General features: G+C 42.9%; 1 protein-coding gene across 1 annotated transcript in view; it reads right to left on the bottom strand.

Moving 5' to 3' along the window:
- The window catches only part of KCTD3 (potassium channel tetramerization domain containing 3), a 60,947-nt gene continuing 43,307 nt past the window's right edge, over window positions 175-17,814 (bottom strand). Inside the window, exons 12-18 of the mRNA XM_005667916.3 lie at window positions 17,645-17,761; window positions 13,332-13,502; window positions 9,032-9,187; window positions 6,228-6,324; window positions 3,050-3,234; window positions 2,834-2,972; window positions 175-1,908 (exon numbers count right to left, since the gene is read on the bottom strand). Coding sequence (XP_005667973.3) covers window positions 1,347-1,908; window positions 2,834-2,972; window positions 3,050-3,234; window positions 6,228-6,324; window positions 9,032-9,187; window positions 13,332-13,502; window positions 17,645-17,761 — 1,427 coding nt within the window. The 3' untranslated portion in view covers window positions 175-1,346. The remainder of the gene's footprint in view (window positions 1,909-2,833; window positions 2,973-3,049; window positions 3,235-6,227; window positions 6,325-9,031; window positions 9,188-13,331; window positions 13,503-17,644; window positions 17,762-17,814) is intronic.

Here is a 17,814-nt window from a genome sequence, read left to right as displayed (position 1 = left end):
CTACACCACCGCTCACCGCAACGCCAGATCCTTAACCTACTGAGGAGGCCAGGGATTGGACCCGCAAGCTCATCGTTCCTAGTTGGATTCCCTTCCGCTTGGCCACAACGGGAATGCCATGCCTCTCTTTTTACGGTAAGAAGTAAAGACATGAACAAACTCACATAGGTGTACTTTAAGCAGGATAACTGAGTGAAAACATTGTCTTAATCATTTTTATTTGACTTGACAAATAAATACAAGAGAATGGGTGTGAGACCACTGGCAACATAATAAACTTTAAAGATTTATTTTGACTCAGCTCACTTATATTTCCTGAATGGGAATATATACATTATTCACCAATAAATGCTTAAAGCTTTAAATTTACAATTACCTTGTTTTCAGAAACTTGGAAATCATTCTGATTAAGTGGAGGGAAAAGTGCAATAATTTTTTGTTCTTATAATTCAAAATATAGTTAAAATAACATTTTTATACAGCCGCCAAACCTTTTAACCAAAAATTCAGAACTGTAGTCTAACAAAATGGCCACCTTCTAATGTAATTATCTTGATTAGTAACACAGGGAAAAAAACAGGTGGCTCCTAAATCAAGGCAGACTAGCAAAGGCTTCAGTTTTCCTTTCTGGGCACTCAAAGCTTTGTCTTTAGTCTTTGTATTTCATCTGTTCAAACACAGACAACTGCTCCAACTTTAAAGAAAGTTTAAATGGACTTTTGACATTTCATAGTGGTGATACTTGCTATGACTTAAGAACTCCAACAATGAGAATCAGAAAATGACCACAATTTCAATTATCCTAAAGGACTTACTACTAGTGTAATCTGGTATTCAACATCAATAGTGTTTCTGAATTACATATTTTTCACACACATAGCACCTCATTCAATATCTGGGAAACACTTTGCAATCACAATAAGGATTGGGAGACTCAGTTCCAATGTAATTCATGTGTTATATCTGTCACATAACATTGCAAGACAAACCTCAGGCATAATCAAGATTAGGAAGGCATTGGTACCCATGCTCTAACAGGATGCCCACCTATATGGGCACTGTCTTAGGAAGATGGGGTACTACGCTTCCAAAATCCACAGAGAAACACTGAAGTGGAGTCTTGCTTTACAAATGATCTGTTAAATGTGCTGGTAAAACTAAAAAAATTTTCCCAAAGGGCATCAGCAGGGATACGGTTATTTCATCTCCTTATCCCAGGTAATTCTGTTAAAAAGAAGTCTAATTTGAATGTGTAAAGTTTTGGTGTAAAAGCGAATATACTGAAATCCAGGAAAGTTTAACTCACAGAATTGACAAAACAACTATTCACTTTGCGGAGTTTTCTTTCATAAGCTGTACTCTTGCCCTGAAGAATCACTTTTTTTGTGCCGAGGAGATGGCGTCGTCTTCGTGGGAGACGGGGACGCAGTACCAGGGGAGTCAGTTCCTCCATCCGATGTACTTGGGGATGAGGCCAGGTGAGGAACTTTTTTTCTTCCAAGGAATCCTCCTCCTTCAAATCCTCCTTTCCTCCGTAACTCCAGTTTATTTTCATTTTCATCTTCTGAGGACCTTTTCTTGCCTTCTAGAAAACCTTCGGCTATTTTATGCACCTCCACTCCACTATCTGACTCTCTGAGGTTTTTAACTTCGGTTCCAGGCGACTTTCTCTCAGACGCGTTACATTCCCCTGGGGCTAGCTTTACTTCGGCTTGTACTGCCCCCAAGTTGCCATTTTCAGGGACAGCTCTTTCTACGTTTCTGTTCAGGTTAACAGTCTGGAAGTCCCTGTAACTGTGAAAGCTCTCAGTCCTCCTTGCTCTTGCTAACAAGGGACTTTCTCTGTAAGGCCTCATGGAACCGTAAGTAGCTGCTTCATGGATGGTTTCGTGGTGCTGGAGCTGAAGGCTGAAATACAGTTTTTACAAATGACAGTTCATAATTCTTTCTGGTATTTTTTAAGGCCACCGATCTCACTAAATTAACTACCAGTTAAAACATTATAAAGATACTATATATATCAAAATGTATGTCAAGCATTCTATAGGCTGTGAGTGTATAAAATTAACAATGCAAATTATACCATACACATATTCAGAGAAGCTAAATTTTTGAATAGCTAAAAAAAGCTTGGGGAAAAAATAACCTTTTTATCCAATACAGAACAAAAAGAGTGTCAGTATTTGATCCTTATTTCAGATTTTGGTATTTTTTAAAATACAGTTAACTAAAAAGATACACCATGTCATTGTATTAAAAGTACACAATGGAGTTCCCGTCGTGGCACAGTGGTTAACGAATCCGACTAGGAACCATGAGGTTGTGGGTTCGGTCCCTGCCCTTGCTCAGTGGGTTAACGATCCAGCGTTGCCGTGAGCTGTGGTGTAGGTTGCAGATGCGGCTCGGATCCCAAGTTGCTGTGGCTCTGGCGTAGGCCGGTGGCTACAGCTCCGATTCGACCCCTAGCCTGGGAACCTCCATATGCCTCGGGAGCGGCCCAAAGAAATAGCAAAAAAAGAAAAAAAAAGTACACAATGCCTAACGTTACATTATCTTGTCTAATCATGTTGATTAAATACGTCCCTGAAGCAATGGAAATGAAAGACGCACAGACTAAGGTGACATGATTTTTCTAATTTCCTTTCCATGAATTCTTGATCACAAAATAGGCATTCGAATTGGCAGCAATTCACAAATTAACATAAAGGGCAAAAAATGTTTTTGTATAAAAAGAACCAAATAGGCATAGAGATGAAAATTTGGTAAAAATTTTAAAAACGTGAATGGCAACATAAAGTATGAATTTAAAATGTCCTTCCCCTCTTTAACCCACCTAGAATTTGATTCGCGGAGACGGCTATGCTGAACGACAGAAGTTGCCGGACTGATGTTGGGAGTGGCACAGCGAGATGTGCTCAGGTCGCACTGATCCAGTAACTTGAGCAGCTCTTCCTCCGTCGGACCACCGACATCTGTGGGGAAGGGACAGCATCAGAGTCACTTCGGTCAACACCACCCTGCGGTAAACACCTTGCCCTCTGGAACCTACCCTTGTCCTCGCTTTTGTTAACCATGTCCATCGCGGTGGTCAGATCCCACATCTGAATGCTGCCGTTCGTGTGGCCTGTGAACAAGTAGCGCCTTGGCCTTGAACCCATCCTGCTGGACCCCTCACATTCTCTCACTGTAAATGAGGATATTGTGGTACAGTCAACAGCTTGGATCTCACAGATTCTGCAAAAGATTTTGTACAGTTTGTAAACTATGGGGAACAAATAACACAAGTCAGGTTTTTGAAACTGCTCATTGGCCAAGTTACAGCCGAACATATACAACAGATTTAAAGGCGTCAAAGTCAAGAGCAATGAAACTCAAGCCTTGCTTCTTTGAATCTGAAGAAAAAGCTCTTATTATAACTGAAAAAAGCAAGTAATTTAAATCAAATTAAAACCTTTGATAAGAATTGAGCAATTCTTTAAAAGGGAAGTCCAGAAACTAAAAAGGCAGAAAGCAAGCAAGAAGGCATCACACTAGGAAAGATCTTAAGTCATTTAACCTTTATGTACAAAATTTAAAAACCTAAAACCTCAACAAGGTATAACATTAAAGACATGTCTAAATATATCGAAATGGTAGGTGGCGTAATAGATTCTTCATTTTTTCCAAGCGTCAATTTTCATAAAAGATAAAAGAATCTGACCAAGAACAATTACTGACATTTGACAAATGAGGAAACTTTTTTGTTTCAGTCAATGTGCTGAGGTTACAGAGGGTTAACAAAACTGTACTTGATTGAATCATTTATCCCAACCTTCTTCAAAAATAGTTGAGACAATTAAAAAAAGAAAAAGATTAAGAACAATCAGTTCCAGGGAAATCCAAGATGAGAAAATAAAGGAGGAAGTCCTATCCCTATTAAGCGAGAAACATATGAACAGAATATGAACCTTCACTGAGATAGAATTTTTTTTTTATATCATAAAAGTGTGAACTGTTTTGTTTTGGGCTTTTTTTTTTTATTTTGGTTTTTGTTTTTTTTTGCTTTTTAGGGCTGCATCTGTGGCAAAGGGAAGTTCGCAGGCTGGGGTCAAATGAGAGCTGCAGGTGGCAGCCTACACCGTAGCCACAGCAACGCAGGATCCTAGCTGTATCTGTGACCTACATCACAGCTGATGGCAACACCAGATCCCTAACCCACTAGGCAAGGCCAGGAATCAGCCTGCATCCTCATGAGTACTAGCTGGGTCTGTTACCCCTAAGCCACAGTAACAACTCCTCCGATGGTTTTCTGTGTTTATCAAGATGATCATTTTCTCTCTACTTCTTTAATGCAGTGAATTACATTTATTTTTCAATATTACCTACGAAAAGACATTTTTAAAAATCTCGATTCCTGTTTCTATTTAAACAATCAGCCAGTGCTCCATGATGTGGACCCTACAGACACAGGGGCTGACTGTACCACAGCCTTTTACAGAAGGGCCCTGAGCACCATGGGCCTGCGGTGTCACCTTGGGCGGGGTGGGGGGCAAGCCTGGGTACACAGGGCCGGCCGTCAATAAAAATAAACAAAACAAGCCTAAATGCATGAAAGCAAACATAATATCTGATTCTTAATTTTTCCTATGGAGAGATTACTTAAAATTCTTCTTCCTTTAAAAAAATTTTTTCCAAGTTTCCTTCCTTGCCAATTTTCGGCAAAATTCTTTCACTTCTCACTATTAAGAACCTGAACAGTTTTTCAACAAAAAGCTTAGCTTCAGAGCAGGTTCATAAAGGGCTAATCTCCCATTTAATTTTACAAAATATAATCTGTAAAATTACTTTTCTTTGTTGGGGGCAGGGGTTAAATCGAAAAGCCTGGATTTTAATGAGAGAAAGAAACATTTTCAACAGGTTCCTGGGCTTGTTATTTTTACAACTCTAGCTTTTCTGCTGGAATCAAATTTAAAAATTACAGACTTTATCATGCAAAAATTGTTGATACTTCAAATAGCATCAGTGTGTTGTTGTAACAAGAACATCACTTAGGAACAAAACAGCACTAGGAAGGAAAACAAACGGAACAAGAGTATGAAATACTGTACGGTTAGAGGATATTGTCACAGCCACTAATATTTGGCAGCCTTTTCACCTAATATGCCCACAACACTAAACCACAGTGATGCATTTCTCAAAGTAAAAATCTGGTCTCTAACTAAACTATAGGCTCCTAATACGTTTTCTTAAAAAACTAACAAAAAGATAGTTCAGTACATAGAAATCATCCTCTGGAAGCATTTAATAATTGCTGATGACTATATGCAATGACCTTTGATAGAAAATTTATCATCTCTAAGACTTTACTCCTTAAAATATTAAGAAATGCGAGAGCACATGGTGAAGAAAGGATGTCAGGAAAGTTATTAAAAATATCACTAGCATGAGTAAGAATTTAACTTTTTTTTCACTTTTTGACATGCAAAAAATTTTGTTTTTAATGAGAAATGTTATAGCTCAGTATGTTTGAGGCTATAAATAACAGAGATTAAAACAAGCTATGTCAGGAGTTCCCACTGTAGCACAGTGGAAACAAACCCGAGGTTGCAGATTCGATCCCTAGCCTCGCTCAGTGGGTTAAGGATCGGTGCTGCCGTGAGCTGTGGTGTAGGTCGCAGATGCAGCTCGGATCTGGTGTTGCTGTGGCTGTGGTGTAGACTGACAGCTGTAGCTCCGATTCGACCCCTAGCCTGGGAACCTCCATATGCCGCGGATGCGGCCCTAAAAAGATAAAAGACAAATAACTAAATAAATAAAACAAGCTATATCACATGTTTTTCACTCAATGAAATCTTGCCAGGGTGTCTGAACTTTATAAACAGGAGGCTCACAGAAACAAAGTAACTTAGGTTGAACTTACATAGCTAGGAGGAGGAAGTGCCAGAATTGGAATTTAACGCTTCTGTCTGGCATAAAATTCCCTCTGCATTTGATCACAGAACCTTCCTAACAGGTCCATGCACTGGGGAAAATCTTCAGTAGATCACAGCGAGGAAGCATGGAGCACAGTACTCTGTGCTACTTTTCTAAAACGACCTCAAGACAAGGCATAGATGTCTCTCTCAACAGTCTGCTTCTGGGGGCACTCTTTTGCAAGTTTCAAAGTATTTAATATAATAATTATGTTATTAAAATAATTCAAAGTATTTAATATATCTGACTATAACAGTATGGTAGTAAAGTGTTACCTTTTCCCGGTAGATGAGAGTCTGACGAAGAGTTTGTTGGTGATGGGAACCACCTTCTGGATAAACACCTGCTGGTCATCTCGCTCTCCAAAAGGCCCTGGCTCAGAAACCAGAAGATGCCAACAGTTAACTCCAGTCTAATCGCTTTCACTGAGCAAGAGGAAAAAGAACCACTAATTTGCTTGAGACTCTATACCATTCCTTGAGACTATGTACTAAGAGCACTAGAAGGAGACCTGTTAAAATACACGTTCTATATTTACTACCTCTCAGAATGTGCCCCCGGTCTTCTCACTTCAAAAACAGGATGTATAAATGATGTTACTTTGAGAAGTGAACATGCAAAATCTTTAAAAATAAAGTGCAACTTCATTAAACAGAACTTGATTAATCTGAGCCTGCTGTACCCTACTAAGGTTTTCAATCTAAAAGTTAAATTCAGTTACTTTCACCTTACTGTACTTGGCAAGGCTCCTTTTCTTTTAAAAGGATTCTGAACAATATAAAAACTGTTTCCAAGCACAAGTTACACATAAAATTTTAATAATCCTCTATTCTCATCATACTTAGTAGCCAAATACCAAGTCATTATTATTTGCAAAAAAGTGTTATGACGTATAAAACAATTATTAAGGACAGTATGTTCCAAGTTATGCAAATTATACCTAATAGAGTAACATTTTTATTAGTCAGCAAATGCTTACGCTTACTATGTGCCGCAGGAAATGCTTTTTACAAACCACTCATTTGCATCATCGAAATGACCACATAAAGGATGCATCATCACCATCTCCATTTTACACGAGAAAACTAAGGCACCAAGAGATGAATTTCAACCAAAGAGCTCTTGGGTCCCACCTGATAGAAGGGGAATTTGAACCCAAGCTGTCTGACTTTTTTCACTAAGCGTGCAGTTGCCCAATACTAGAAAACCATCTGAAGTCTAATTCTCTTGAAATGGAAAGACAGGCCTCATTCAGTAACCCACAAACAAAAATCCAATAGTGACGAGGAGTGAAACAACGGTGGATGGGCTGCGGGGCTGTGACCTTCCCTCCTTTTGAACTTTATTACGGATGTGAGCGTCTCACAGACTTAACGCTTCGTATCTCAAGTAATTCTCCGTACCCCCCCATGGACTCTCCACCAATGCCTTTGCCCAAATTCGCCCCTTTCCCCCAAAGCACACACAAAACATCCTCACAGCTCTCCTAGCGTCCATGGGGAAGAAGGGAAGAGGGATCAGAAATCCGACCTCTCCGTTTCCTTGCCTTCACCCTAGTCCCACAGCTTCCTTCCTCCGGTGGCCTCCAGATCTGTTACTCCATTCACCACCTGCTGCCACCTGGCCTCCACTCACACCTCGCCTGAAACCGGACCTTCTGTTCTGTTCCACCCAACAGTCTCTATGGCTACCTTGTAGGGTTTTTTCAGACAAAACTATGAAGAGAGAGAGAAAAAAACAATCTTCCTGCCCCTTTTAAGTATTGTACAAGGCAGTCTTAGCTCACAGACAGGGCTGCTTCTAAATATCTTTTATTCACATGACACATGCTCTCCCTGGTCTGAAGCCTGCCTGTCTACCGCGTCTCCGGTCCGACGAGTCTCAGCCACATACCGGCAACGAGTCATGTCCCTGACATTGTCCAAACTGGCCAGACTCTTGGCCCCTATCCCTTTAACACGCCGCTCTCCCTTCCGAGCATGTCCCCGTCCTGGGAGCTCCCACACCATCCGTCTCAGGGCAAACATGAAGACCTCGATGAAGGGCTCTGTCTGGACGTCCGTCTCCATCCAAGGCAAGCGGGGATCCCATCTACCTCATGACACTGTCAAGGTGAACCACGGGAGTACATCACAGCGCCCAGCCCAGACACCAGCACCCTCTCCCCGGGGCTTTCTGTCCTATGCGCTTGAGCACAGGCCAGAGCCCACTGTCTGCTGCTGCTTCCCACGGCTCTCGACAGTGTGAGGTGATGTTCACGACAACTGTTCAGACCTCTCATGCCTCAAAGTACTCAGGACACGCCTTTGATGCCGCACTGTTAGGTCACACCAGGTGGTGTGTCAATTACAGTTCGATGAAGCTGGAAAAAAGTTCATTGATGAAGTAAAACTACACTTTCAGGCTCATCCACGCCGGGAACTGGGATCACAGAGCAACTGTTAAGATGGACAACACGGAGCAGCTCTCGTTCTAAAAACACCAAGACTGTGGTATTACGAGGCTCATAGGAAGCGTGTATTTTTTTTTTTTGGTTTTTTTTTTTTTGTTTTTTGTTGTTTGTTTTTTTTGGTCTTTTTGCCATTTCTTCAGCCGCTCCCGCAGCATATGGAGGTTCCCAGGCTAGGGGTCTAATCAGCCTACACCAGAGCCACAGCAGCCAGCCTACACCAGAGCCACAGCAACAAGGGATCCGAGCCAGGTCTGCAACCTACACCACAGCTCACAGCAATGCCGGATCCTTAACCCACTGAGCAAATCCAGGGATCGAACCCACAACCTCATGGTTCCTAGTCGGATTTGTTAACCACTGTGCCATGACGGGAACTCCGGAAGCATGTATTTTTTAAAGATCTATCTGGAATCTTCACTGCGGGAGCACATTCTAGATGGACACACATTTAACAAAACTCAAAATACTGCTTCTAATGAACAAGTATCCCTTCTGACCCATCATAAAGACACACTGAACTTCCGTTTTAAATGCATTTCAAGGCAAAAAATAACACCGTTTGGCTACTTAACACCCCTTTTTAGGTTTCGAGGTAACTGCTGCACTCCCCGCCCCCAGCCAGCCCACCTATGTCGTTGCCCGAGGAATAGCTGCCGTGGCTCTCGGTCTCCTCCAGAGACAGGATCTTGAACGACGCCAAAGGCGTGGAGCCCGGCTGGGTAGAGATCATCCCCCTGAACCGCGTGACTGTCCACGTCCGGACGTGATTGTTATCTGCACAGACTAGGAGGCAGAAGAACACAACAGAGGTGTTAAATACAGAGCACCACCAAACGCACTTCCATAAACACGTTTTAACTTCTTTCACTACCGTTTACACGAAAGAGACGGCAGCACATTCTGAGGGGCCAACAGCTCATCTTTAGGTTATACTTAATTTGTACCTAGCAGCAAAAATGAGATCACTGAATATGGTTTACCTGCTGCAAATATAAGGCATATGAGTAAATCTATGGATCCTTCTAATAGTAGCCTGCAGGGTATAGATTTAGAAAAGGTTAAAAAAAAAAGTGTGAGAAGATGCTGAGTATTCTGTTCTGTGGCTAAACTACATTGCAAACGAGTTGACTAGTTTCTTTTTTCCAACCTATAAACTTTCTCCTCATGTTACTCATATTAAACAACCAAGATCAGGAGTTACTGGAAATGTATTGGCAAAAACGACATTTGTCAAAAAGCTTACAGGAACCAGCGACTTACTGCACATTCACAGTTACATGTGAATTGTATGAAAATTAAGATTCTGATACTAAAGCCGAGAACTGGGAGTTCTCGTTGTGGCGCAGCAGAAATGAATCTGACTAGGAACCATAAAGTTTTGGGTTCAATCCCTGGCCTCGCTCAGTGGGTTAAGGATCCGGTGTTGCCATGAGCTGTGGTGTAGGTCACAGATACGGCTCGCATCTGGCATTGCTGTGGCTGTGGTGTAGGACGGTGGCTATAGCTCCGACTGGACCCCTAGCCTGGAACCTCCATATGCCGTGGGTGCAGCCTTAAAAAATAAATAAATAAATAGATAATAAAGCTGAGAATTATTTTTATATAGAGTCCACATTTAATAAACATAGTCCAATTAGCTTTTTTCACGTAAATAATATTAAGTGGGTATATACTGAGAAATCTCCTAACAACTTATTTTATTGTTTTTTGTCTGAATAGATAAATTCACAAGAAAATATAAACCAAAAAATGATATCATTAATGCAGCAACTGTACTTTTGTGTCATGCCTTAATAAAAAATTTACTAATTTGCCACTTATTATGAACTCATCAGTAGATACTAGGGAAGTATCCAAAATTTCTTATATATACACAATATTTCCTACTGGGTAAAATGTCACAGTTACATTTTTTTTCTTTTTTCTTTTTGCTTTTCAGGGGCGCACCTGCAGCATATGGAAGTGCCCAGGCTAGGGGCTGAATCAGAGCTATAGCTGCCGGCCTACACCATAACCACAGCAAAATGGGATCCTAGCCACATCTGCGACCTACACCACAGCTCACGGCAACACCAGATCCTTAACCCACTGAGTGAAGCCAGGGATTGGACCTGCATCCTCATGGATCCTAGTCAGGTTCTTTCACCAACTGAGCCACAAAGGGAACTTCCCACAGTTGCATATTTTAAACAAAACTTTAGAGATTTAATTCTGGCCAACAACAAGAAGAGAAAGTATACACGTGTTACTCATAAAAGATTCTCAATTCTCAGAATGCCAGTTTTCTGGTGAAAAAGCAGACATTTAGTCCCAGGCTATTTAATTAGCTTCATGGGAAAAAATTTCCTGATTTCATTATTACACTTATTAGGACTCAGAATACTTTTAGCTGAGTCAAAAATGCAATTATAGCAATTCTGTTGGTATTACGCATATTCTCTAATATTTTTATTTAGGGCATTAACACCACAGGGAAAAGAATGCCATTACATCTGTGTTTACATCCACCAGGTGGCGGAATAACGCAGCTGAGGACATACAAAATATCCCACATCTTTGGGTGAGCTGGGTATTTTCCCTGACTTAAATTTCAAACCCACATGAAATATCTGTGTTAAAAGCAAATTTAACTAAGTAGCTCTTTGGCATCACACTCTACAATAACTTCATCACCATCAAAATAGTATCAACTGCTCCTGAGTGTGGCACTGTCACTTCAACATCAAAACGCTCCTGCAAAGAAACCGTCTAGTTTCTCACAGGATCAAATTACCTCATTTTATACAACATTTATTCCCAAGAGCTATGCTAAGGGCTGAGAAGACGGTGGAGTGCCGAAGGTTCTGCCGCTTCGGAACTTATTTCTAAAAGAGGGAGAGAGATGATAAATAAGAAACAGTGACAAGTCTGAGAGAAAACCAACTGACAGCAAACAGCGATTGTGGGAAGAGGAGGCCTTTCAAACGGGACCTGAGTGACAGGGACGGGACGGGCGGCCGAAGACACTGTCTCGGAAAAGTATTTCAAGTCAAAAGGCCAAGTGCGAAGGTTCTAAGACACGTTTAAGGAGAGAAAACGCCAGTGAGTTAGGGCATCAGGGGCAGCAGAGTAAGAAAGCGAGCGGGAGCCAGGGAGGAGAGACCTGAAGGGAAACAGGATCCAGAGCAGGGGGCGCCGCAGTGCTTGGTTTATTCTACAAACAGCAGGAAGCCTCGGGGAGCCAGGTCTGGTTGCGGCGGAGAGCTACGTGGGCTGCTGCGTGGGACAGGTGCCGAGGGCCCAGACGGAAGCAGGCTGAGCACTGAGAAGCTCGCTAAGCGGGGGTGAAAGGATGCGCCCAGCCGGCGCGCTGGCAGCAGGGAGCACCAAGGGCAGTGACCAGACGTGCGCTGCGTGGACACTGAGGCGCGGCCAACAGGACGACAGGTGCACTACACGCCCGCCGGTCCGCGCGCGGAGAGGGATGCGGGAGAGGCAGGGCCGCGTGGGGGTCCGGATTTCCTCTGCGGGTTCATGAGTTAGTGACGCTGTGCCAAGGTGGCTTTTGAGAGAAAAGTCAAAGGTGCTACTTGACCCAGGTCGATACGTCATCCAGGTTAATGTATCGGTGCCGACTACGCGCACAACCCAACACGAAGCACAAGCATTCGCCACGCGAGTTGGAACTCTGGGCGTGGTCACAGGCGGAGCCACGGTCTGGGCGTCACGGGCATGTAGGGGTGAGACCCAAACCAGCAGGCTAAGTGCAAAGAAGAATGGAGAGTCCAGAAAGAGGTCTGAGGCAACACAACCCCAGGTAGCCGGGAAAAGAGCAGGAACCCGCACACAGAGAGAAACTGCGGTGGGGCAGGTGTTAGATGAGTTAAGGCTCCATGAAGGCTTCAAGGAAACACTGTTTCAGGAAGGCATAATTACATCCCCAACAAGGAGACACTCGGTAAAAGCATATTCATCCATCCATCTATCCACCCATCCAGTCATGTATGACGAGGTATTTTGGGCTACATTTGGTGTTTACTCAGTGCAAGACACACACCTGTTTGTATCAGGTAGTCTTCACACAAACAACCTTGACACATGAAAATGATGTGTAATAAAAATGTACGTTAGGCAGGAACTGACCCACGGAAGATTAAACTCGAGATTGTTTTAAAAAAGCAAACTCCACTGCTACACCTGACTCTCAATTCAACTTTCATCAAGTCTTTCAGATACAAGGAATCCCACAATGGAATTTGACTTTGTCATCATTTTACTTTGTGTCATGCTGACTTTACTGGAAAGTCTCTTAATTTTTCAAGTATCAAATTAGTATCTAAATTTAAAAGCAAACCCACAAAAAATGTTTTCTTCAAATCTCTTTGTACATTTGACTAGTTTTTAACATTAGTAGTTAATGGTAAAGTACTAATATTCTACTAATTGCAGTAGTAAACCTTAGGACAATACAACCAAATTTATATAAAATTCATACTTGAAACATTTCTGGTAAATTCAATAGGATTATGATATTCTGAAATAAGCTATCTCATGAGAATAAAATATTGAGAGTAAAACAGGTAAATAAAGGGTATGATTGATATCTTCCAAATCTGTGTATACTACAATCAAATAAAAATCAGTGAAACCTTAGAAGACAATCATAGTATTTATTCAGCTACTAAACTTCTCCACTTTTTCTGCTGTTTTTCTCACATAAAACACTCCTTTTCTTTTCTTTTTAATTTTCGGGAGTCTGGAAAATTATACCTAAGGCAAGGATTTACGTGAGGTAGACATTTTTTTTGGTAACCAAAACTTTAATCCCAGGGATTTTCACAAAACATATCACAAATGAAAAAAAGAAAGAAAAAAGTCTCGCACAGGAGCTCCAAGGTCAGCTGTACCAGGTACCCTTCCACTGGCAGGCCGAGTACGGTCACGTTACCTGATACGAGGTGCTTCTCCGACAGCATGATTTTGGTGACGGGACTGCGGTGAACGGTGAAAGTCTGGAACAGCTGCGGGCCTGACCCCACCGTCTCCGGGTGCTGCACGATGACCCGGACTGCTCCAGAGCTCGTACCATAGGCGATCTCAATCCAGTTACCACTGACACCTACACAGTCAGAGGGCTGTGTTAGCAGACGGCAAAAAGACGCGCTTGCGAGGCGTTCCTGCGATGGAAGAGCGGGATGCAGCACTCGCATCAGCCCCGCATCCAGCTCCGCACAGAAACCCTGGGCGCTCTCTGACCAGCCTCAAGTCACTTCCTTTATACGTCTGTTCCTAGCACGTGATTACCCACTCTCTCCCCTGTGCTGAGGACTGAGTTCTAGCCCAGCCACTGGAACAGGTCTCTCTGCCTCTGCTCCTTACTGAGAAGAGACGGAGTCATAATCATTTTTCAAGCTATGTCCCCTTACAGAGGGCCCGAGACACAGCAGGGAACTCCTCACATGTTTAAAGAATAAATGCGACATGCTAAGAATGCCACTGACCCAACGCAGGGTTCCTAACGCCATACTCCATCTGCCACTTTTCCCCGAGAGAGACCATGCGTTGCTTGTGCTACAACACAGCAACTTCTTTGACTAATCAAGTACTCCGTCCACCGTTTAACAGTTTCAAAACTGTCAACCGTGAGACAAAAATTCCTACCCTTGCGGAGCTGAAACTCTAGAGGGGCAGTCAGGCGTGGGAACGTGTGTGTATATAAAGATACAGACATATAAAGTGGATTACACAGTGTATGAGTAGGAGCGGGTAAGGGCCTGAGATACAACTTGAGGCTGTGGCGGCAGCTAGGACGGCGATTACGGCATCCATGGAGCCCGCGGGGGACGGGCTGTGGGACGATCTGCTCCACGCTAACCTTCCCTGGAGAGCCCTGGTTTCCCTTCCCGTCCGCGTGGTTTTACCAGCTTGGATGGACTGCCGTTTCACCAAAGAAAATATTTTATTAGCCGCAACACATTCCGAGCAAGCACCATGAAGACGGAACTTCGTGCCTTTCCTCAAGAGCTAGAACCTGCATGAAGCACCGCCTTGTGACCAAACCTGGTCACTCTGCAACATCGCGCCCATTACATGCCTGCACCATCATCCTGTCCTACAGCTCTCCTCTAATTACGCAGAGCTAGCTCCTTCGGTCAGGTTCATCTGGGGCTTTTTTTTTTTTTTTTTTTTTTTTTTTGAGGTGCCCGGATTCCATTCCATAGTTAAAAATAGAATGGAATTCAGTGACCTTTATACTTGAAAAGCTTTGCAGAGAACCTCTTAGCTTTATAGCTGTTCTTTCTGACTCACCTGAAAATACGTGAATCAAAAAAGGAAGAGACGGAGTTCCCGTCGTGGCACAGCAGAAACGAATCTGACTAGGAACCATGAGGTTGCCGGTTCAATTCCTGGCCTCACTCAGTGGGTTGAGGATCCAGCGTTGCCATGAGCTGTGGTATAGGTCACAGGCATGGCTCAGATCTGGTGTTGCTGTGGCTGTGGCACAGGCCAGCAGCTGTAGCTCCGATTTGATCCCTAGCCTGGGAACCTCCATATGCCACAGGTGTGGCCCTAAAAAGACAAAAACAAAAACAAAGGAAGAGCCTGCTATGGAAAACAATTCTCAAAACCTAAAAGGCAACTCCATCCTCATGCCTTTTTTTCCTTTCTTTTTAGGGCTGCACCCATGGCATATGGAGGTTCCCAGGGTAGGGGTTGAATCAGAGCTGTGATCTGAGCCATGTCTGCGAGCTACCCCCCAGCTCACAGCAACGCCGGATCCACTGAGCAAGGCCAGGGATCGAATCTGCAACCTCATGGCTACTAGTTCCCGCTGTGCCACAATGGGAGCTCCCATCCTCATGTCTTTTTTTTTTTTTTTTTTTTTTTTTTTGTCTTTTGTTGTTGTTGCTATTTCTTGGGCCGCTCCCGCGGCATATGGAGGTTCCCAGGCTAGGGGTTGAATCGGAGCTGTAGCTGCCAGCCTACGCCAGAGCCACAGCAACGCAGGATCCGAGCCGCGTCTGCAACCTACACCACAGCTCACGGCAACGCTGGATCGTTAACCCACTGAGCAAGGGCAGGGACCGAACCTGCAACCTCATGGTTCCTAGTCGGATTCGTTAACCACTGCGCCACGACGGGAACTCCCCTCATGGCTTAAAAGAAGCCGCAGCCAACTACATTAGACTGGGGAAACGAAGCCTATGCCATTCTAGAGCAAGCTTCTGCAAACTTTCTGTGAAAGGTGAAACAGCAAATATTTTAAACTTTGCATGCTAGACTGTCTCTGTCACAACCACTTAATGCTGTCACTGCAGCAAAAAAGCAGCCCCAGATGTAAAACTACTAATAAACGAGAGCATGGTTGGCTGGCCTCTGTTCTGGAGCAACAGAGTTTAAACTACTGTCATTTCAGTCAAGGAGTTCCCGTCACAGCTCACTCGTAACAAACCCGACTAGTTATAGTATCCATGAGGACTCGGGTGTGATCCCCGGTCTTGCTCAGTGGGTTAGGGATCTGGTGCTGCTGTGAGCTGAGGTGTAGGTGTCAGATGTGGCTTGGATGCTGTGTTGCTGTGGCTGTGGGGGAGGCTGGCAGCTGCAGGTCCTATTCAATACCTAGACTGGGAATTTCCATATGCCACAGGTTCAAGCTCTAAAAAGACAAACAAATCAATAATTTCAATCAAAACCATCTGCATACACTAGAATATTTCTTTCATACTGACGACGATTTATTTCAATGAATTCCACAAAATTATTTTTTATAACACATTCAAACCTATTAATATTACTGGCTACATCTTAATATTTCCTAGAATTCCTTTCATTACAGAAAAAATTTCAGTTTTTTATTTATGCGTATCTTTCACTCTAAAATATAAAAATTCCTTTTTTTTTTTTTTGGTCTTTGGTCTTTTGAGGGCTGCACCCGAAGCATGTGGAGGTTCCCAGGCGAGGGGTCTAACTGGAGGTGGAGCTGCCGGTCTACGCCACAGCCACAGCAATGCCAGATCCAAGTGGCATCTGTGGTCTACACCACAGCTCACAGCAACGCCAGATCCTTAACCCAATGAGTAAGGCCAGTGATAGAACCTGCGATCTCATGGCTCCTAGTTGGATTTGCTTCCACTGCGCCATTAAAATTCTTAATAACTTACAGAGCTAGTATGTTGATTTTCTTGCAATAGCTTTTGAAAAAGCAATGAAAGTTAGGGATATTGATGTTTTCCAAAACTTAAAATTTCCCAGGGAAATAAGCCTTTTTTTCTTTGTCTTTTGTTGTTGTTGTTGTTGCTATTTCTTGGGCCGCTCCCGCGGCATATGGAGGTTCCCAGGCTAGGGGTTGAATCGGAGCTGTAGCCACCGGCCTACGCCAGAGCCACAGCAACGCAGGATCCGAGCCGCGTCTGCAACCTACACCACAGCTCACGGCAATGCCGTATCCTTAACCCACTGAGCAAGGGCAGGGACCGAACCCGCAACCTCATGGTTCCTAGTCGGATTCGTTAACCACTGCGCCACGACGGGAACTCCAGCTTATTTTCTAATAGAGATCAATAGACTAAGAACTTTTTGGTCTTGCTGATTAAAAAATTCTTGGGAGTTTCTGTGTGGCTCAGGCGGTTAAGGATCCAGCATTGCCACCGCAGCAGCTCAGGTTCAGTCCCTGGCTCTGGAATGTCCACATGCCACAGGGGAAGCCAAAAGGAAAAAATAATAAAGCTCCTCATTTTAAAATGAAATCACCTCCTATCATATGAAATAAGTGTGCATATACGTTCTTAAAATAATTTATTATTATAATAAGGCTTAACAATGCAATTCAGAAGAGAAGAAATTCTAATTTCACCTCAGATTATGCTTGTTTATCAGTCATGTTTGATTTCAATATAAAACCAAATATCAACTTTAGACTAAAAGAAATGAAATCTTCACTAGTATATATAAAATAGATAATCCCCAAGGAGCTACTGTACGGCACAGGAACCTCTACTCCATATTCTGTAATAACATGTATGGGAAAAGAATCTGAAAAAGGATATATGTATAAGTCAATCATTCTGCTATACACCCAGAACTAACACAACACTGCAAACCAACTATAGTCCAATAGAAAATAAAAAAAAAAGAGAGATGAAATTCTTAGCACTGCATTCTGCAAAACAAAGGACCAGATTAGTGTTAGAATAAACCAATGAACACACATGCATCCTCAAAAGAACTTCAGCAACGATCGCAATTTTGCCGTGTACTAACTTGTTTTGGGTGTGAGGTAAACACTCAGAGCAGTGATGGCATCATTGGAAGGATCATGATAAAGTTCAGTCACAAGAAGGTCGTTATCCTTCATTCGCAGAGGGAACTTCTGCATATCTAAGACATAAAAAAATTAAACAGCATCAAACAGTGCATCTACTTAAAACTAA

Source organism: Sus scrofa, chromosome 10, assembly GCF_000003025.6.
Source record: "Sus scrofa isolate TJ Tabasco breed Duroc chromosome 10, Sscrofa11.1, whole genome shotgun sequence".
Classification (NCBI taxonomy): domain Eukaryota; kingdom Metazoa; phylum Chordata; class Mammalia; order Artiodactyla; family Suidae; genus Sus; species Sus scrofa.
The sequence above is the reverse complement of the archived record's forward strand: the minus strand, read 5'-3'. Positions and strand labels throughout refer to the sequence as shown.